General features: G+C 39.5%; 2 protein-coding genes and 1 long non-coding RNA gene across 7 annotated transcripts; all 3 read left to right on the top strand.

Moving 5' to 3' along the window:
- The first annotated feature begins 186 nt into the window (after positions 1-186).
- LOC114157536 (uncharacterized) lies at positions 187-5,001 on the top strand. 5 transcript variants are annotated; one of them, XR_003598175.1, is made up of 13 exons: positions 187-1,347; positions 1,414-1,498; positions 1,652-1,743; positions 1,845-1,988; positions 2,169-2,253; positions 2,420-2,489; positions 2,591-2,723; positions 3,254-3,469; positions 3,563-3,817; positions 3,988-4,098; positions 4,393-4,459; positions 4,531-4,676; positions 4,769-5,001. It is a non-coding gene; the product is annotated as an uncharacterized LOC114157536 (long non-coding RNA). The 5 variants fall into 5 exon arrangements; XR_003598177.1 differs by having other exon boundaries at positions 1,638-1,743; XR_003598178.1 differs by lacking the exon at positions 3,254-3,469 and having other exon boundaries at positions 189-1,347; positions 2,591-2,727.
- A 1,124-nt stretch (positions 5,002-6,125) lies between these two features.
- mblac1 (metallo-beta-lactamase domain containing 1) lies at positions 6,126-10,084 on the top strand. Its single transcript, XM_028038581.1, has 2 exons — positions 6,126-6,635; positions 8,725-10,084. The coding sequence occupies exons 1-2, from the start codon at positions 6,225-6,227 to the stop codon at positions 8,962-8,964; spliced, it is 651 nt and encodes a 216-aa protein (XP_027894382.1). The 5' UTR covers positions 6,126-6,224; the 3' UTR covers positions 8,965-10,084.
- A 3,673-nt stretch (positions 10,085-13,757) lies between these two features.
- tm4sf21b (transmembrane 4 L six family member 21b) lies at positions 13,758-16,936 on the top strand. The gene is made up of 5 exons (XM_028037372.1): positions 13,758-14,060; positions 14,747-14,812; positions 15,977-16,131; positions 16,243-16,435; positions 16,596-16,936. Exons 1-5 carry the CDS (start codon positions 13,869-13,871, stop codon positions 16,596-16,598), a joined length of 609 nt encoding a protein of 202 aa, XP_027893173.1. The 5' UTR covers positions 13,758-13,868; the 3' UTR covers positions 16,599-16,936.
- The last annotated feature ends 4,807 nt before the right edge of the window (positions 16,937-21,743 follow it).

Below are 21,743 nucleotides of genomic sequence, written 5' to 3'. Positions count from 1 at the left end.
ACATCATGTGAATATCCTATTTTGTCATCCCCCGTCCTCAGTCCCTCGTGTATAATGGCACGTAAAAGTCCTGTTTTTTCATCCCCCGTCCCCGTCCTCAGTCCCTCAACATTGATGCACTATGAAGATCCCATTTTGTCACCCAGTGTTTTCAGCCCTTCACCATCAACACACTATGATCAAGAGGAGCTTGCCGCCAAGAGGACCAAGTATAGTGTCCCGTCCGATGATGAAGATCCCATTGTGTTACCACCTGTCCTCAGTCTCTCACCTTGGAAGTCGTGTGAGGATCCTGGATTGCCATTCCCTGTCCTCAGTCCCGCAACTTTGATGCACTATGAAGATCCCATTTTGTCACCCCGCGTTTTCAGCCCTTCACTATCAACACGCTATGATGAAGATGAGCTGGCCGCCAAGAAGACCAAGTATAGTGTCCCGTCCTTTCCCTATGATGAAGATCCCATTGTGTTACCACCTGTCCTCAGTCTCTCACCTTGGACATCATGTGAATATCCTATTTTGTCATCCCCCGTCCTCAGTCCCTCGTGTATAATGGCACGTAAAAGTCCTGTTTTTTCATCCCCCGTCCCCGTCCTTAGTCCCTCAACATTGATGCACTATGAAGATCCCATTTTGTCACCCAGTGTTTTCAGTCTCCCACCAACGATGCTATATGAGGATCCCATTCTGTCTCCTCGCATTTTCAGTCCTTCACCATCAACACGCTGTGATAGTCCAACTTTGTCACCCTCTAGCTTCTGTTCCTGGTTGGAGGCTGAACTGGACACAGAAGAGGCAGCAATACCTTCAACATCTAGTGGAATTACAGCAAGAGAGAGTTCCAGAAACGTTTGGTTTAGACCTCACTGCGTCTTGTCAAGTGATTCTGATTAGATTGGGATCCGTAAAAACTGAAGACCTATTTGGGAAGTCACATTAGGACATCATCATTTCTCTCATGTTTTTTATTAAAGCCAATGGGTTTCTAGCAAGCCTGTGGACGCCTTAGGTAGCGCCTTGCACCAGGGCTTTTCTTTATCCCGCTGCTAGATTTAGTATTTTAGATTATAAGGATTCTGACAGGACTGAGGAAGTCTTAGGTAGCGCCTTGCACCGGGGCTTTTCTTCATCTTTGTGTTTTCCTCTCAACTCCCCCATGTTTCAAGGTGTAATAGTGATGCTTCCCTACACGCTGCTCTCCAATATAGTGAATTATTCTGTCCTGTTTCTCTACTAATCCAGTCTCCCAGTTTTTAATCTTTCAGGTTTTAGCTGCTCATCGCTGGATCCTTTCATCGTTGTCCATGTGGTTCCTGCCTTCTGGATCCCTTGTTTTTCACACTGCTTGTAAGTTTTTGCATTCCACTTTCACATGATACTGGTGGCAGATCTCTGATTCTCTGATCATTTCAGGTTGGATCTCGTCAGCCTGTAAATCTCCACCTTCAACACCACCAGTGAGATGGAGGAAGATAAGAGAACCCAGTTGAAAAAAAATGTAAGGACATATACTTTTACACAACAACAATTTTTGAACATGCAGGAGGTTGAGGTTAATATTCAAACCTATTTCCTATTTTCTGCTGTACTTTCTCCTCACTGACACTTTTGTTTTGTGTGTTTTTTTATTTATTGAGTCCTTTCATAACAGCAGAGCTTTGATGAGTTTGAGCTGATGGAAGGAGGATCAGGAATAGAGTAGAGGACCTGCTGATCTACTGGTTCTAGTAGATTTTATAAATGGTGAGGACATGTTCATGAATTGATCAGAGAGTCTGGTTCAGTGATCTGTTATTTAGACAGAGATTAAGGAAAGTGTGTCTGATCATGTGTTGATTCTTCAGCATCACTGAGACAAGACAACAGTGCTGGACCAATCAGGAGAGAGAAGACACAGAGGACTGAAGGGACACAGAAAATCCTGAGATGAAGTTTCCTGATGCAACGGGGGGACACCTGAGGACACAGAATAAAGAGACAGACATCATGTGAGTAGGTCTTTCAATAACAAATCAAGCATTGCCATAAAATCCTATGCTGAAATTTCACCTGTTCATCAGTAAGATGTTGAATATTAAGCAAATTTAGAAACATTGTAGAGAACCCAGCGTTGGTTTCTGATCCCAGATTCAGAGTCTGCAGATCAATAATGTCTCTGATCATTTCAGGTTGGATCTCCTCAGCCGGTAAACCTCCACCTTCAACACCACCAGTCAGATGGAGGAAGATAAGAGAACCCTGTTGACAAAAAAAGTAAGAAAACATATTTTTACCCAAGTAACAATTTTAAATATGGATGAAATTGAGGTCAAAATTCTAACTTTTTCTTTTTTCTGTAGATGTATATTCTCTGTTTTTTAATCCTGTTATGTTTTCTCTTTATTTCTTTTCTCCGTCAACTCATGTCACATGACTGGAGCTGACCAACAATTAAAGCAGAAGACCTGCTCCACCTGCTGATCTACTGGTTGTAAGAGATTGTGGAAAAGGTGAGGACATGATGATGATTTGATCAGAAAGTCTCTTTCAATCATCTATTATTTAGACAGAGATAAAGGAATGTGTGTATTATTATGTGATGATTCTCCAGCATAACTGAGACAAGACAACAGCACTGAACCAATCAGGAGAGAGAAGACAGAGAGGACTGAGGACTAAAACAAATATACAAAGCCTGACAAAAAAGGCAGATGATCCAGTGGCCCCAGGTTTACACACCATCTGTTAGTACTAAATACATTTTTTACAACCGTAACTATTCAGCCATTCTATAGTTGAGATTATTTTCTTAATTATTCAAGAATTGAAACCTTGGTATTCCTTGCTGTTAGATCATATATGCAAAAAATAATAATAATTTAATGTGCAAAATGTTTATTTACAGTGAGCAACGCTAAAACACTTTTATACATACAGTGCAGTAAACAATTCTCATTAAATCCCCCCGCCCCTTTGTGTCTTTTGCACACAACTCAAAGAAGCTCTATAACGCCTGCACTTTTATATGTGCTTTTATGAAAAATAGCTCTAGGCTTGTTGGGATTTGAACACATTTATTGGCAGCTTTAGTGCCAAAACAATGTTGAAAATTCTTTTATTTCTCAAATTGTAGTGGCATAATCACACTCTGAAAACTTCCAGAGAGTTAGAAATTATGTCTAACTTTGTACACAATAACTGATGTAGTATTGAATGACACTTATGATTCCAGTAAAATTTTACTGAACCATATCTTATGCTTTACTTTGATCAGCATTTAGGAGCTTTTACTTTGGAAATCCCCATGAAGATGCCAGGCTGCCTGTAGCCCCTTCCTGTGAATCCACTAAAGTAACATTGAGCCTTATTTGGGTGAAGTTAGCTTTAAAAAACCTACTATAAGTACGTTTGTCATACCTAAGAGAGACGGAGCAGAAGAAGAAGGAATGAAGGACTGTTGCATGACAAGTGAATCTGACACGTACCGCAGGTTGATGACCTTTGACTTATAGCACAGACACGCGTCTCTGAAAGCGCTGCAGGAGTGATGAGATCACAAGGATGTCACAATTTCTTCTTTTAGCTCATCTTTTGAGGCAGACTCAGATGGAGAAAGTGGCATAAAAAGCAACAGTGGAAACGGGTCAAACAACGACAGATGAGGAGCCGATCACTTTCAAACTCACACTCACCCCCATCCGCCTCACCCCCTCCTCCCACCTGACAGACGCCAAACACTGAGCCTCCCTCATCGCTAGAGAACCTCCTCGCCTCCATCACTGTCAGGGACACAAACATCCTGAAGTGACTGGCTGAGGTGGATGCAGACACTCTGAGGGTGAGTTCTTGAGGTTTAAATTGTTTGGTCTCTTGTGCACTTCCATGATTTTTACTGTGACATATGCATTTGTTTGCTTCAAATGTTTTTTGTTACTTGTATTTTTTGTGCATAGATTCCTAAATTAGAGCCCCGACAATTGAAAGATTCAAAGCGTTTGTGTCTCCCAGGTACTCGGAGCAGGTGGAGTGTGTCGTTTTCCAGAAGAGCGATCTGTGTGTGTGTGTGTGTGTGCAGGAACTACAGTGACTCTGCCCTGCCGTTACAACTACACCCCTCAGGTGGATCATTTGTTTCTTTAGATGGACGGTTCAAATGTTTGCGAAAACAAGTAAATGTACTTTGTTGGGGTTTTATGTAACAGATCCAAACTAAATATTTAATTATTTTGGAGAGGCATGAAAATTCTGTCCCTTTTTTTTAGTATAAGAAATCTGAAAAGTTTGAATTTTTTTCCCCCCACTTCACACTAATAGTATGTTGTGTTGTTGTATCTCATAAAGTGTCAGTATAAATATTTTGTTTATGGCTTTGGGATATGTTTAAGTGAACAACATTGTGTAAAACTCCCCCAGGTCACACTGTGAGGCGCGTTATGTGGTCACCACACCGACCCCAACCAGATCAGCCCTTCCAGCCGCGGTGAGAAAAACTGCAAGTGCTGTGATTGTTACAGTAAAATGACGTTACTGAAAGGCTGCCCTGCATTCTAGCTACACCGGGGGAAGCAATTCGAGCCGTTCGGTTCAGATTCGGGGTGTGAAGCTGGGCGATGCGGGCCAGCATCACTTCAGGTTTGAGACAGACTGACCGCTGGGGAGATGGACCTCACCTGACACCATTACTCTGGATGTAGCAGGTAGAGCTGCTGAGACATCTCAGCAAAGTTTCAGTATTTAATGACGTGCGTTTGTCTCGGCGTTTCTCAAATTTGTTCTTCTGTTTCTTTAGCTGGACTCTCCTGCCAATTAAAACATCAATGACTCTGGAAGCGGACAGCGAGGTTTCTGGTGCCTGGCTGGAGACGAGATTCTGATTATTCAAGAGCCAAAACAAAATGTCAGAATAAATAGTTAGAAGCCAGCTTTGTTTTCTATTTGTTATTGTTTTTATTATTAATGGTCCACAACACAAAATTCATCAGTGCTGTAACTCTTGAGTTGAATAAAATATTCTTCTTTCAATCTGTTTTTTCTGGAGTCTTATTTTTTTAACCATAATCATCTTTGGAAACATTATATATTAAAGGAAGGCCCACATTTTTAATAGAACTTCATAACTGATCAAAGCACAAACTGGAGAACAGGATTAAAAGAAATGGGGTTTTTTAGTAAGTTAATTCATTTGTAGTTATGTCAATACAAAATTCAACTCCAAGTAGCCAACACCGATGGTTTTTAAGCCGTCCTTTAAGGCTTCACAGCTCAGACTCTGACTTATGAAAACCTTTCCTCCAGTCTGAGCCGAGACTGTGGAGGGTTTTTACATCCTGCTGCTTTTTCTTCAGTCACTGAACCAGAGTGACGAACAGGAGAAGTGAGCACAGTATAAGTTATGGTTGAAAACCTAACGTTGGCTCAACATGTAAGTCACCAACCACTTTTTAAATGTCAGGCTTCAACATGGATCCAATGTTTCTGCCTGTCCACATTTTGCTATCTGGAAATGCTCCCATCCAGAGCTCAAAGAGGAGGAACAGAGTGGCACAGGGCAATCATGATATAAAATAATAACCACAGACATTGACATTATTGGTATTACTCAAAGCTCTTTCAATCCACAAAGTGAAATAAGCACACATAAATTAGTCAAATAAAAATAATAATGTGTATCTTTTAGTTTATGCAAAACAATATTATTTTCTTAGAATTCTGTCTTTATTCCCCAGAATTCCCTTTTGCAGCATGCGTAGCCTACCTTGTTATTCTCCACTGTGCATACTATTCAGACTCAGATTCAGTTTCAACACATTTTGAGTCATTTTCAACTCATTTTAATTCATCACACATGTTGTTGTGACACAGTTAATCCTTTGTTTTCGTCAAACAGCAGCTGTTTATAAAAAATCAAAATAAAAGCCCGTTATGGTTCTAACATTAGCTTTTAGTCTTAGCTGGAAGCTAAATGTTAATTAGCAAAACATATTTCAAAATAAATCATCCTTACTTCGGAACATTTTGCTAGTTATCCATATCATATCAACAAAACACTAAAAAGCTAACCATGCTTTACTCTTCAAACGTTTACAGAAGTTTTTATTCAGTTGCATGTCTGGACCGAAAGAGGGCAGCATTCCCCCATAGATCAGTCCTTATAACGAAGAAGAAGAAGCGTCCAGCCTGTGGGTCACAGACACCAGCAGCAGTTTGTGTATTTGTGCAGAAAGTCGTTTGAATTTTTGGGTCAGATGGCCGCAGTGTGTGGTCAGTATCAGAAAGTGTGTTTGTCAGAGACTCAGCTGGACTTCCCGGGCCAGCCGTACTCTGTGTCCGTCCTTAAAGTCGGTTACTGCGTCCCTCAGACTGATGGGTCGTTTAGAGCCGACGGGACTATTACCCTCATAAGGGGAGTCATGGACATCCTGGTGGACACCGGGGGGCCGTGGAACCGGGAGTTCCTCCTCCAGTCATTAAAGCGAAGAGGCCTGGAGCCCGGGGATCTACAGCTGGTGGTGGGAACTCACGGACATTCAGATCACATTGGAAATCTGAATCTCTTCCCTTCTGCATTGACTATAGTGGGATACGATATCAGTGAGGGAGACATTTACCGTCCCAACCAGCTGGCAGAGGGACAGATCTACACTGTGGATGATCATGTAAGGATCACATCGCCTGCAACACTTTATTTAAACTTCACCAAAACATTCTGTGTATAACAAGCTTCTCTTTTCTCCTTTGGAAAGATTCATGCGGTGCGTTTCGTTCACCTCGGAAATCTTAACTGTAACAACCCTGGAAGTCAGAATGCCACCAACTTTCACCTTAAAACACAACAGTGATGATGTGATTATTGCAGAAATAATCTGTCAATTATTATTATTATTATTATTATTATTATTATTCTAAAGGCTACTCTTTGAATCACTAATACACAGTTCTGTACAGGTTGCAGATACGCATCGATCCACCGTTATTTGCTCGTATTGCTAATAGTTCTTACACCACAGATGACAAACTCCTCTGGTTTTCCAGCAACTGGAAACGGGCAGACATCCGTCTGGATAGATTCTCAGTGTAATGAGTGAAAACGCCATAAAAACCACGGCTTCACAATGTTAACAGATCTCTTTGCCACCAGGATCTTATTACTTTTTCAAATTGTATTTAAAACAAACAAAATATAAATTCCACAATAATTTTATTTTTTGCTAAAATAAGGTAGCAATTTGATTTAAATGTTAGAATTATTATTGTATTAAACTGTTTTTTAAATTTTTTTATTTTGATTTAGTAAGAGAGCTGATATTAGATCAGTTGGACTATCCGGACTGTCTGGTTCTGCTCCGACTGTAGAACTGACTGTTCTGCAGTCACAACATATGTAAAAAAAATAATTTTTTTTTTAAAAACCCCAAAAAACAATTCAATCCAATTATACATCCAATTAATCTTAATTATCAAACCATGCAGTCAAGTTCAATTTATTATTAAAATTGGTTAAAACAATTTCTATCTAAGGAAATAATGAGTAGATTCTGCAAGTTGGCTGCAAAATAGACAAACAGAATAAAGTTTATTTCTAGACAACTGATTTTGTTTGTGGAAACCTTCTTTCAGCCAGCTGACTGGCCAAGCGAAGCTTCGGGCTGCGCTGCTTAACGCCCCTTACAGAGAAAGCTGTGGTCACACTGACAGCTCAGTAAAATGGCTGTAGACCCTGGGAAAGGAAATGCAACTCCTCAGAAACATAAACACAGCACAGTTAGGATAGATGAGATGCCATTCCGGAATTTCAGTGTTAACTTTTCCCAAACCAAAGTTTCAATGTCAAATTTATTTATAGAGCACTTAGAAACAGCTTTAAAACTGCATCAAAGTGCTGTAAAAAATGATAATAAAATAAGTTGATGTAAAGAAAAAGAAAAATAATGCAAGAAAAAATATGCAGTATATGTATAATGTTAAAATAATAAGAGTAATAATAAGTAAAACAAAGAAAAAACAAACAAACAACAGAAGAGCTACAGTATCAGGCCTCAACTAAATGCCAAAGAATAAAAATTAGTTTTAAGAAGCGATTTAAAATGATCCAGGCTGTGAGCAGATCTAATCTGGAAAGGTAGATTATTCCATAGAATAGGAGCAGCAACGGAGAAGACCCGATCTCCTTTTCTCTTAAGTTGAGTCCGAGGAACATTTACGTAGTAGGAACATTCAAAAAATCAAAAGCAGAATAATCAATCTCCAGGAGGTGTTTCAGGTTTTAGTTTTGTCTTGGAACTCAGAAATGACTTGTAAGTTCACATGGAATGAACCAGGCAGGAAGTTAATGGTTTTACCAAAAAAAAAAAAAAAACATTCTGTAAAATAGTAAGATACATATATAAATAATTTTGAATCTTATCAAAAGTTGCAACATTTACCTTCATTCTGAACTGCATTATGTTTTGAACAAATTTGTTATGAATAATGAAATAATTGGACCTAAGGGACACATGGTTATGTCCCCAGAAGAATGTCCTGTCAGATCAAGTGACAGTTCTGTGTTTTTATGTCATTCATTGTTCCTGATGATTTCCACCCATTTTTACTTGTTAGCATCACAGTGAAATCATCAGGAATAAGAACAATAATCAAAATATCACTCACTGTGAAACGGATTAAAGAAAATCATGTGTGAACCATTTCTATGAAGCCTGTTAAATTCAGTGCATCCGGTGTTCATCCAGTCTTCCTCCATCACAGGTGTGCGTAGTTCCCACCCCGGGCCACACGGGACAAGACGTCAGCGTCCAGGTGGAGGGGACATCTGTTGGGACTGTCCTTGTTGCAGGGGACTTATTTGAGGGCTGGTCTGACGACAACAGCTGGAAGGATTTGAGTATGAACAGTGCAGTGCAGGAAGTCAGTCGACAGAAGGCTCTGAATACTGCTGATGTCATTATACCAGGACATGGACTTCCTTTCAGAGTTCTCAGAACCTGATTACATCAAAATGATGTGCTGATGTCACTTGGCTTATTTACAACTTGGTGTATTATTATCCCACCACCTGAGTTTATTGAGTTAATTCAGTCAAAGTTTATGCTGCGTAATCCTACTGAATAGCACATGTTCACACACGAGGAGTGATCATTCTACTTTATGTTTATGATTGTTGAAAGTACGCTATTTTCTAAGTTTGATGTTTTGAATTCCTTCTTTGAAAAATTCTTCATATGTGCTGCCTGAAAATAAACATTATTCCCATCAACCTTTTGAAGGGTTTCTGCTATTCTGTGAACTGTGACGGTTGGTAAACATGACATGGTAAGCTAAGCCTGAATGAATGGCAAAATGATTCGGGATTCATCGGTTAAAATATCAATGTCATGCTTCCAAAAATTCTTAATTGATTTCTAGTAAGAATGTGGTGCATCATTGTGTTTCTTTGTGGCTAAATAAAATGAGGGTTTTAATTCTGAGGTCAAAGGTCTTGTCAGGACTCATCAATCATTTTCCATTAAGGCTTCAAACCTAACATGAAAGCATAATCAGGGAAATCGTGCCTAGGCTGCTGTTGATCCAGTGTCCAAATAACACTTAGCTTAACATAAAGCATGAATGATCACTTTCTTTCATTTTCATTAATTCATTAGATTGTTTTAATCTTGTTTCCTGGGGTGTGAATTTGCCGCTGTTGAGTCCTTTTCCTTTTTTGTTTTCTTTTTTTTAATGTGTTTTTTTTTTTATAAGAGCTTTAAAGTAGCTCTGAGGAAGCTTAAGGTATCAACAATTATTATGTAATATAATATGTATGCATTTTATGATCATTATATGCATTCACTTATCTAGAAGTGTGATGTGATTTTCATAATGTGTTTTAGCATCAACCAGCCAATGGGACCAGAGATGGAAATTAGCCACTTGGCTACAATCTCATGTAGTAACATGTAAATGTTCATTGATACATATTGTTCCATTTTTAAACACAAACTTGAACTTATAGTTTGAACATGATATACCATATTTAGGAGCTTGATGTCCTGCAGCTTTTAAATCTGCAGGTCATCAGCAGCGTCCTGCTGATAATCATCAAAATGATAATAAACAAAGGCTTGGAATATATCAGTCTATGTGTTATTATGACTCCATATTATATACAAGTTTCACTTTCTGAGATGACTAGCAACAAATAATGCGCTTTTATGCAACATTCTTTATTTTTTAGATGTACTAGTATATATTTTATTGTTATCCGCATGACCTTAGTACCCAAATATTCATGCTAATGTTTCATACTAATGTTACTCTATTTTAATACATAGTAGATTAGATGATAATGCATTTTTAAATTAAATTGAAAAAAAATTAACTCAAATGTGAAATGTGAAATGTTTTTTCTTATTTCTTTGTTGATGTTTTGTGCCTTTTTCTTTTAATGTAAACTACCAAAGAATTCACAAATCAGTCGCCTTCATCCAAGTGAACCATCCTCTGAAGTCAGCAGGACAACAAGTGTTGTCCTGGGAAAACATACATCCACTGCCCTCAGCCTTAGTACTGGCTCTCCACAGGGCTGTGTGCTGAGCCCCCTGCTCTACTGTCTGTACACATACGACTGCACCTCTGCCCACCACAGCAACACCATCATCAAGTTTGCTGATGACACCACAGTGGTGGGGCTCATCTCAGGAGGCGACGAGTCCACCTACAGGGGTGAGGTGGAGCGGCTGGTGGTGTGGTCCAGGGAGAACGATCTGCTCCTCAACAACTCAAAGACAAAAGAACTCATAATAGATTACAGGAGGAATAAAACGGACATTACACCACTAACCATTGGGGGAAAATGTGTGGAGAGGGTAGCTGATTTCCGTTTCCTGGGGGTCCACATTGAGCAGGGCCTCACACGGAACATGAACACCTTCGAGCTGATAAAAAACGCTGTGATTGGTGGAGCTGAAGGTCCAGCTCCTTCTGGCCAGTAACTCTCCGCTCTTTCATCTAACTCAGAATGTTACTTCATATTCAGTTTACCTAATAATGCATTCTTTGATATGCAACATTTAATCTCAGATACAGTCTAACCATATTCTGAATTCAAACGAAGTACTAATAAAATGATAGAATATTTCTTTATGTATGTGCTTGCATGTCTGTCACTGTAAAAAATTGTGGGTGTGTCTGGATCAATGTGTCTTAATACCGTCAGAGATGTATTACCAGTGGAAAATCATGACTTAAGTGTCATAAACAGTTTAGCTCACCCATGAAACCCATCACTGTGTTACATAATCTGATAGGTCAAAAGGAAAGAACAGAATCAGAGGTGGAGCTCTATCTAAACCCTCAGCACAACATTAATATTGTTTGTTTATGAAGGCCATGCTTTACTGGGTTTAATGGAAAATATCTCTCGAACCTTTCATCATGAATATATATCAGTATGTTTCTGCATAAAAGCTTTAAAACAAGTTTGTGTGATTTACAAAATCTCACATTTAATCACCTGTCAGCTGGTGGTGTAGCGAGTTGTAATGAGCTGCTATACATGCGGCATGTTTTATTATAGATGCTGGTCAAATATACATATGGTGACCGTACGCATCAGTAGGACGCATCACTGACTTCATCATCTGCGTGTTAGAATACACAAGAAGTCTGAGTCCCATTGAAGTCCCATTGAAGTCCTCTCCCATGACAATATCTAAAGAAGGCCGGGTAATCTGAACTACTTTTTGTTCAGATTACTGCAGGTTTACTTGCAAGTTGACTGCCAGCCGACGCGCATGGCACCTGATCACGATGTTTCTCTCTGCAGATGATGGACCCACATGAAGCAGGTGTCCTGAAACTCCTTTTTGGCTAAGCTTGGCTGAATCCCAGACCACTAGAAGGCGTTTTCCACCAGCATGGTTTGGAGCCTCTTCCGTTTCCCAAACCGGTTTTGCTTGTTCCCACAGAACAAAAGTGGTTCCACCGTGATTTAACTTGGGCACTATAGAATAGCTGGTTTTTCTATACTATCCATGACATCATCAGTGTCATGTCAGTGTCAGTGTCGGTTTTCTTTGCTATTTCAGCAAAGAAAACCGGCTGCAAAGAATGTGCAGTAGTCCGTTTATGAAGATATATGATAAAAAACAGTAATACGTTCAACTCCTCCATCTTGCTGCTACCTTCTCCTACTGCTGTTGATGATGCATCCTTGGTTGCCAAAACTGATGGACATGGAAGTTGGCCCTTAACAAAGCACCAATGTTCAAAGGATGACAAACTGAACCAAAAGTTTTTTGGGTGGAAACACGCTATAGGTGCTTGCTGACTAAGCCCCTGCTCTAAGCCTGGCTCCACAAGGCTGCTCCAGTCTGCCTGATCTGGGGAAAGATTAGCTGTTTCTTGTGGTCAGCCATTTCACCGAACTGCTCTTAGTCTGACCTCTAACCTGAAACTGCCATGTCATACCCCACCAGGAGCTAACACTCCAGACCACAATCCTTCACCACATTAAGACGGCACTTCAATGCAGGGCCAGCATAACTACCTGAAAGAAAATAAAACAAAGTAGCTTTCTAATGCACCACCGCCATGCTTTCTATGTTCCACTGCATTGCTTTGGGTCACACAGTCAATGTTCTGTGTTACATAATGTACATGACCTGAGAAGGTCATCATTACATACTCAGCATACCAACCATTTTAAAACATTTCTGACATTTTAATTGGGGTACTACGGAATAGCTGTCCAAACCTTGACATCACCAGTGGACCAGTGATGCCTACCATTTTAGTTACCACCATTTAAGTTACCACCATTTAAGTTACCACCATTTAAGTTGTTTTAAGATTTTGGAGGGGACCCTGGTTTTCATTCCCTAAACTAGACAAAATGATAACCACCAATATAAAAAACCAAGCTTCAGTGGAAAATGTGATGACGATGCAGTGTTTCTACATCACAATAAAGATGGCAGCATACCTCAGTGAAAGCTTCTGATGTATACTTGGGCACTATTTTTATCTATTAAGGGATTACAATGTTGTACAATGTGTGGCTAAAGTCCATCGATTGATAAGATAAATAAACACCATCATCGGCACTGATAGGATAGGACAGGGTTGGTCTCTATCAGTGACCTGTCATTCTGATGACAGATAGTGGTTTATAGCTCTGACTCAGCCATTCTGAGATCACCACTGATCATAGCACAAACCGCATAACTAAAAATATTAAGCATCAAAACCTGTCAAAATTATTGAACATTGGGCGTGCCGTGGTGGTGTAGCGGTTAGCACGACCCACATTTGGAGGCCTTGAGTCCTCGACGCCGCCGTCGCGGGTTCGACTCCCGGACCCGACGACGTTTGCCGCATGTCTTCCCCCCTTTCCTTCCCAGTTTCCTGTCAGCCTACTGTCATATAAGGGACACTAGAGCCCACAAAAAAGACCCCTGGAGGGGTAAAAAAAAAAAAATTATTGAACATCCACAACTCAAAATTACCACCACCAAAGAATGAAGCTCTGATATTCAAAGCGTATTATTAATTAACAGCTTCTAACACATGGACAGCGTGGAGTGTTTTATTTATTTATTTTATTCTATGTGACTCTAAGACGCTGAATTATTGTGCCTGACAAGCCATATTTTTAACGGAAACTTATTTCCACCCACACAATCAGACAAATTACAGACTCGATCATAATTCAGATGATAATTAACTTGTATGTCCTTATCTCCTGTTGCGCCACCTTTAACTGCTCCACCCTTAGTAACATATATAAGCATCTCATCAATTTCCACCAGTTGCATCTGATCACTGAAGCGGTTTGGAATTTAATGATCAACCGGATCTGTACAAAGCAACTGATTTCTTCTGTTTAAGGACAGCTTCTCCATCCAGCAGACAAAATGTGCACAGGGTCATGCTCCAAGTTTATTGCCGTCCCTCTCTATGTCCTGGCTCTGGTGTCAGTCATCTGCAACATCATGCTCTTCTTCCCTGACTTCAGTACCGAGTATGCAGGTTCAGACAGCGAAAGTGACCCAAGGCTCACAAATGAAGTGAAATATATGGGAGGCTTTATTGGAGGAGGAATCATGGTGAGTAGACCTCTGCAGATTACCTGCTATGGAATGTTTTTTTTATTTTTTATTTGAGCCTAGGAATGACGGGCAGAGCAGTGTGGTTTACCTTTATGACAGAATGCTTCTTTAGTCAGGTAGGCCTACAGGAATCATGCTTTGATGGTTTGATACAAGCCAAATAAGGAGAACTTGATTATCGGGAATATTCCTGCCTTTTTCTTTTTCTTGACATGCTCAGCTTTCAGTCTCTTGGGACCACATCACAGATTTTCTTTTAAATAATTGATCCTTTTATTGTTAACAAAGGGATTTAAAGATATTAACGCCTTTTTTACTGATTTTTCTTTTGTTTGAGAGGATTATCAAGCAAAATCCAGCTAGTCAAAAAACTGGCGGTAGTCTAACTGTGAGCCATAAAACTGCTTTATGGTGTAATTTAAAGACACACGGTAACCGCTGGTAATGGCACTCCTTTGATAAACGACAGATTTGCAGAGCTGCACTAACAAAAATATCTTCAAACTGAAAATGAATGTATAACCTTTAAACATTTGTTCAGGCTCCCTGCAGTTTTTTTGTAGTAATTTATCTATTTTTTGGTTACAATGTGAATTTTTCACAGCTCAGTGTTTGGACAGGTAGACATCACATAACTCTGACGTTTCTCCCCCTGTGCCCTCTTGTCTTTTTTCATCTCAAAGATCCTCATTCCTGCCATTCACATTCATCTGACAAGTACAAAGAGCTGCTGCGCCAACCGCTGTGGGGTGAGTCGTACCTTTGGCATTAATTAACTCAGTTGATCAGCAGTGATAAGGGCCAGGCTGCATGGTGGGAAAAGTTGACCTAAGATGATCTATTAATACTATAACTCTGTTATATCAGCAAGTGAACGTTGATGCTTGTTAAGCCATTTTCTGAAACACGTGATTTAATTTTTTCATTTGGGATAAAAATTTGGTATTTGGGTCATCAGGATCTGATGGTTCAATCTGCAAATGAATCATTAAATATTAAATAGTTTTAACTTCCTTTAGTCAGACCACCAATATCAAAGAGCTTAACTCTCTGATTCTACCACTAGAGTTCAATCAGCCAATAAGGAATGAAACCAGCATCTTTTACTCTTTACCACCAAAATGTTGCCCATAAGTCATTTTGGCAAATGACATTTAAAAGCCATGTTAAAAATGTTTGTTGTGATTGAAACATGAAAATCAAAGGATTTGCATCGCAATACAATTATGCATATTGTTTTTGTACAAACTGGTCAACATGCTACAGTTTAGCTCTCTGGTTCAGTAAATGAAGTTAACCAGGAGCCATCTTTAACCAGAACCTCAAAATATCCAGAATGAAGAAGAAATTAACTGAAAAGGAAATTTATCTGGTGTCCTTTTATAAGCATCGCGCCTTCAGGACATTTGTTATAACAAACTAATGCAGTTCAAAGATGATTCAGTGCCACAGTAATGCATGAATTACAACCTGTACTGGAACCGGTCCGATCTAACGAAGTAGCCTAATGCCTGAGGGGAAGCCTGTCAGCAGTTTTAAAACACACAAGCTGTATTAAGCTAGGCAATCACTCCACTGCCACTCCACTGGCAACCATGCCAGTGGAGTGGAGTCATCAGTTCATTTGACTTTATTAAGATGAAATAAATGCTTGGACGGCTCCCAGTGTGGAGTTTTAAATGATCAACTCACTTCAAGCCCAGCTGGCTGCTCCTGTACTCATCTGGGCTTCTGTGGGTTCCATCAGTCCAAACGTTTGAATGACTGTATTGTCATCATTTGTACTGACAGTACTATTCAGATCTAAAATGAAGACGTTACTGTTAGGACAATCTTTGTGCTGTGTGCCATGCCTTTAGTTTTATGACTATAGAGCCATAATCTAACCTTGCCTCGTGTTGTTCTGTGTGTAGATGTTCCTGTCCATTGGGTTTGCTGCGCTTGGTGTGGCGGGAGCCATTTACAGTTTGGCCGTTGCAGCTGTGGGTCTTCAAAATGGGCCAGTTTGTAGATATAGGGCAGACAATGGCACTGAAATTGAAACATGGGGAAGACCATTCATGGGCAGGTATGTAGTTTTACCTGAAACTACTGTGAGAGGAGGGTTCATTTAATAATTATGTTTTAAATAGTTTGCTATTTTCCTCTTTTGTGACAATGATAATTTTCTTCCTTTTAGTTCTGGAGACTACCTGGGAGACAAGGACAGTTGGGGCAGGTGTTTGATACCAGAGAATGTGGTTGAATTCAACTTGGGGTTGTTCTCCACTCTGCTGGTGGCCGCCGCCCTGGAGGCCGTCCTCTGTGCCTTCCAGATGATCAACGGATTGTTCGGCTGTATCTGTGGAACCTGCTCTGATAAGGATGAGGATGTAAGCCCATAAAGTCCAGTATTATATAAATAAATGCACTATATCTATCAGTGACTAGAAAACACTGATAAGAAGTTAGAGGTGAATTTGGAAGTTCTTTGTTCTCTGCATGAAGGTGCTGCAGTACGATGTCTGATCTCTGTCTCTGTCTTCTCCACAGTAAATCAAAGCAGATCAACTTCACACCATGACTTCTTGACGAAGACCTGAGAGAGTTTTATCATCATCACTGTCAGCATGCACCAATATGTTTCTTTTTTTCCATAATATTTAAGACAATAGTTTACGCCGATCTGGCAACACTACAGGTTTGCTGTTTGTGCTTTAAATGTGCCTTACTAATATGGATTCGTCAAGAGGATTGACTGGGATTACTGCTGATTGTTTCTTTTGTTTGCGTTTCTTTAAAGATTTAAATATTAAATTTCGTCTCGGATACTTTGTGTACTTGAGCATTTAGAGTTGTTTTTAATGTTTTGTAATAAAACTTTGAACACATCATATTTTTTCCCCTCTTTTTATGTTTCCAGTAAAATAATAGCTAACCAGATCAGAAAATATAAAGTCAACTTTCCAGACGGTTTTGTATTCCCCTGTAAACACATCTGGAGCTTGATAAATATTTTCTGATAAATGTTGTGAGATGCAAAAATGACTGGAAAGGAGATGTTGCTCCTTGGCACATGTATGATTCTATCACAACCATAAATTATCAATGCAAAATATATTTTAAATTTAATAAAATCAGGAACATCTATTCATTATTTAAAGGACTTTAAATGCACACACACGCACAAAAAAACTTGATGTAAACTATTACAAGCAGCCAAGGTGAAGCAAATAATCTAAAGACCAACATTCCTGGGCTGGAGGATGAAGGTGATATTTAAAACAAATACTGAATAAGAAGATGCTGGAAGTTTGGTGCAGGTGCAATAAAACGCTAAAAGATGAATGTGTGAAGAAAACAGTACAAATCTGCAGCCAGTGCAGAGGTGAATGTCAGCGTTGGGTCAGGGTGAAACACTGTTCCCAGTCTAAATTATGATTCAGGTTCAGTTAATGGAGCCACTAAGCAAACAGTTACATAAACCTCATTTTCAATGTGCTTCACGAGTCAGCTATTAATGAAACTTTGGGAATCCGTGTTTGTCTAAGCTACTTGAGAGCTGGGCCCGTCAATGAAAGCAGCTGCCATCTTGTTGAAGAGTGTTGCTCTTTATGCTGCCCCCTGCTGACAGCCACTGAATAAACACACACAAGCAGGTCAAAGCACGTTTTGAAGAAGCCGAATGGAGGGTGAGACGGGGAGCTGCAGCTCCAGCAGCTCCAGCAGGAGCTCAGCTCAAACGGGAACGTCCACGTCTGGCTGCGGACTGCAGCTGGCTGAAGGTGAGTACATGCTAACTAATTAGCAACACATTTATTGGGTCAGAGTAAGTTCGTCTTGTTTATTTTATTAATCCAGACTACAAAACACACCACAGCAACAAATGTGAAGATGAAACTAAGTTAAGGAGAACAGTGATAGGTAAAAGTTCATGATAAATAATAGTTGACTTTTGATAAAATGAAATTAAAAGCTTTGTTTTCAGGTTTAATCTGGTTCAGGTGTCACAGCATCCGGTATCTGACCGGTCCGTTAGTACAACGTTCAGGCGTTGCAAGAAGTAGATAGAAAAATGAGCTGCTTGATACATTTATTTATAACATATTATTATTATTATTATTATCATTTTTGTTATTATTATTATTATAGTTCTGTCTGTCAGAGCATTAAAAGAACAGCAGTAAAATAGAATCTAGTAAAAAATTCAAGTTTCAGGTCTATACAGTAAGATAAAGGTAGGTGACATCTGTGGAAAATTTTACTCACTAAATTCTGTGCACTTTTGATTTTTTTGCCCTGTTTTTTTTCCACACAAAATTTACAGGATTCCCCTAAAAACAATAAAACATCAGTTCTGACATAAAAACTGTGTTTCTCACAGTCACAGAGCAGCAGCAGCACTTCTACCCGTCTAGTTTAATAGCCTGTTCACTTTTAAAGTTAATCTGATCTCCCAAACTTAATTTTCATGTTATGGTGGAAAACTGTGGATTCAGTTAATATCCATGTTTCGTCGCAGCAATGCAGATGTGACCCGTTTCAGCTGGAGTGCAGAAGCGACGCTCTCGGCTCTGGAGAAGGCTTTAGTTGTAAATGTGGAGCATCCAGATTGCAGTGATTTCTCAGTTTCAAACGGTTAACATTTATTTGATCAGAACAAAACAGTTGTTGCTTCACAGTGATAATCTGCTCATCTCCTCATCAGTGCACATTTTGCTTTGATTCATTTCACTTTGTGCTTCAGTTTTCCTGTTGCCATCATAGAAATCAGCTTGGAGCCTTTCCAGCTGCTAAATAACTTCTGTTACAGGAAGTTACAGGTCCCGGCTGGTGGCTTCCTCCTCAGTTTGAAATCTACTCGGTCAGAAGCAGATCAGGATCTAATTAGTGAACTCATCCTGCTAAGTGTTGATCTTCTGGTTCTGGGCTGGTTCCTGTGAAGGGCCACTACGTTAGACTGGTTTGGACTGGAAAGCAGAGTGGAAGTTGTTCCAGTTTTTTCATATTCGACCTCCTCTTCAGCGTTCTGTTTGCTGGTTAATCCTTGGGTTAATAGATAGTCCATGTTGCTAAACAGACATCTATCCAACAAGCGAGTGCAGAAAAAACACGTTTACCTGTGTCATGTCGGTAAGAGGTAGCTCACTTAAATGATCTAAAATGAAACACATTTAGTTTGTTTACGGTCTGATTTTCAATTTTATAGTTTGGGTGAAAAAGACAAATGTTAGATCAGTGCTTGTGTGTGCAGCTTTTATAGTTTTGTGTGTATTCTCCGAGGCGCGCAGTGATTTTAGATCAACAAGTAGCATTTCAGAACCTTGTATTGAAACATGTCTGAGCAGACTGAAGGCTTAGTTTTGAATTTGTCCATATGGAGGAATGAGTATTGTGGGGGTGGGGCAGCTGGCGCTGTGCTTCTTAACCTCTTTAGCTAGGTGATTAGCGGCTTTACTTCTAAATCTGGAGGCAGAACCTGTTCCTGTCCATGCTGAGCTGTGCTTTGTATTATCACTGCCCACTGAGCATAATTAATTACCGGTAGTTTCCTTCTGTGCCTTTATTTTACTTCCCCTAAGTAAAGCAGTGGAGAACAGACTAACTGTTATATTTTGCAGTTGATACCACATGTTTACATACACTGTATAAATACCTTACTTTACTGTATAGAAACTGGTGTTTCTGTCTTGTATTGTTTTAAATCAGTAGGGATTACACACATCAGTTCCAGGATTTAAATTGTAATGTTCTGTGGAGTGGAGTTCAGTTCAAACAACCACAGACCTGCAAGTTTTCACCAGATGCTCCTTTAGCTTCCTATCTAAAGGAGCTTCTTTGTTAAAATCTATTATTGATATTTTATGGGCACAAATTGCAGGTATGAATATTTTCTTCTTGTAAATCAGACGGGAGTTGGACGGTTTTGTAGCCTTGTAAAACGTTGTGAACCTCGTAGGTAGATGCGTTTAAAACGATCCGTGGTGTGTAAATCAGGCTTCGTAAATCAGAATGTGTGAATAAATGTTGCCTCCTTATAAACCGAAATGTCTGCGAATTTCATCTTTGCGCATCTACACATAAGAATTTATAAGAGTGTTTTAAAAGATTTGTTCTCATAAAAATAATTACACGAGTTCTAATCTTATCTGTTAAGGTCTGTTACAGATACAAGGCAAAACAACTCAGCCAACAACTACACTATCTGACAGAAAAAGGACAAAATGTATAAGACTGGAATGTGTGCGTATAATTCTTAACCTGTGGAGCTTTTGGAATTTTCCCTTTTGCCTCAATAAGTTTTCTCTTGATTTTGCAGCTTACTTTAAGTTGAAAACACATTTAGTGCAGCAGCTGCAGCTTTGAGCATAGATGACTATATTTCTCTCTCTTTAGACCATTTCTCTGCTCTGTTTTCGGTTTGTGAGGAGTGACTACCTCTCCAGCTGGAGTTGAACTTTGATCATTGATCGTAGTCTGCAGTTTATTCCATTCTCCTAAACTATTAAAAAAATAATTCCATCCTCTGTTCCCCTGTCACTGATAGCAGTTTTTTCCTCACTTTATGTTTTTTTTTCTTTCAGAATGTCTCCAGCGGCCCTACCCCACCACCTCCAGGACGTCTCCTCCATCTTCTCACTAAATCACCAGCAGCTTCTTCTTCTACCTCGGATCCTGTTGATCTGACTGAGTTAAATTCAGCTCCTTCTCATGCTTTGAATCTATTCATCAAATAGTGTGAAAGCCACGAAGGCAACTGTTTTCGGGTTCTTTCATTTGTCACTTCCAACACAAACTTACATACATGTTAGTGCACCTCTGTCCTCTAGGTGGCAGCATTGTGCCTAGTTTTCCAGGTTCCATAAATCACAGCCCTGAAACAGAAGAGATGAAGCCATGAAAGGGAGCTGACTGCGAGAACATCCTGAATCCTCAGACCATCATGTTGACGCAAGTAAGTTTGAACTCAAACTTCACCTGGTTTGAACAAAGATTTGGTCAGTTTATTGTCATAAGCACTGTTTGTATTTTGTAACTTGTGAAAATGATTGGAAAGTGAATAAGACATTATAAAGCTTTACAATATTACTAGACACAACAAGTCAAATGCTCACTCAGGAGTATTTTATGTTAAACACTGTTGGTCTTAAAAATCACTAAACATAACATTTAAAAATCTGAAATGGTCATTAGTATTTTTTTGTTTGTCTGTTTTTATATTGAACTGCTTCTCAGATGCAACAACATTTAGTCAGTGGATGACTTCTCCAGACAGGTACTGACTCCTACTGAATCACCAGGGCTCTCATTGAGGAAGCATTGTGTAGGATCTATGCTAAATGTTTATGTACAAAAAATTTGAATTTCCTTCCTGGTGTTCCCCTTACCAAGGTCTCCTAGCCATGCCAATCCATCACACAGAATTATGCACCAGTGCCTTTGTATTTACTTGTTCAGTCTGACTGCCTCACACCTTGTCACATTTTATTTGTTAATATGTACGAGGTGCTTTCTGGTGTGCACCTTGTACCCAAATGTTGAGGTGCAGCTGGGCTTCATAAAGGGAAAATTGCTTTCTGGTGTGCATGCACATGGTTTTATAAATCTGGATTCTTTTTGGCATCTGCCATTTTTGGCCTTAAGGCATTAGTACCCTTTTCGTATAGTTCCTACACGATGTCTTATGAATGAGACCTCATG

The sequence above is a fragment of the Xiphophorus couchianus genome, chromosome 14 (genome assembly GCF_001444195.1).
Source record: "Xiphophorus couchianus chromosome 14, X_couchianus-1.0, whole genome shotgun sequence".
Taxonomy (NCBI): Eukaryota; Metazoa; Chordata; class Actinopteri; order Cyprinodontiformes; family Poeciliidae; genus Xiphophorus; species Xiphophorus couchianus.
Note: the sequence above shows the minus strand (reverse complement) of the source record. Positions and strands in the feature narration are given on the sequence as shown.

Coding starts and splice junctions, on each gene's coding strand:
- tm4sf21b (XM_028037372.1), top strand. CDS start 13,869: ATGTGCACAGGGTCATGCTCCAAGTTTATTGCCGTCCCTCTCTATGTC. Junction 14,061..14,746: donor TTATTGGAGGAGGAATCATG/GTGAGTAGACCT, acceptor TTCATCTCAAAG/ATCCTCATTCCTGCCATTCA. Junction 14,813..15,976: donor GCTGCGCCAACCGCTGTGGG/GTGAGTCGTACC, acceptor TTCTGTGTGTAG/ATGTTCCTGTCCATTGGGTT.
- mblac1 (XM_028038581.1), top strand. CDS start 6,225: ATGGCCGCAGTGTGTGGTCAGTATCAGAAAGTGTGTTTGTCAGAGACT. Junction 6,636..8,724: donor TCTACACTGTGGATGATCAT/GTAAGGATCACA, acceptor CCTCCATCACAG/GTGTGCGTAGTTCCCACCCC.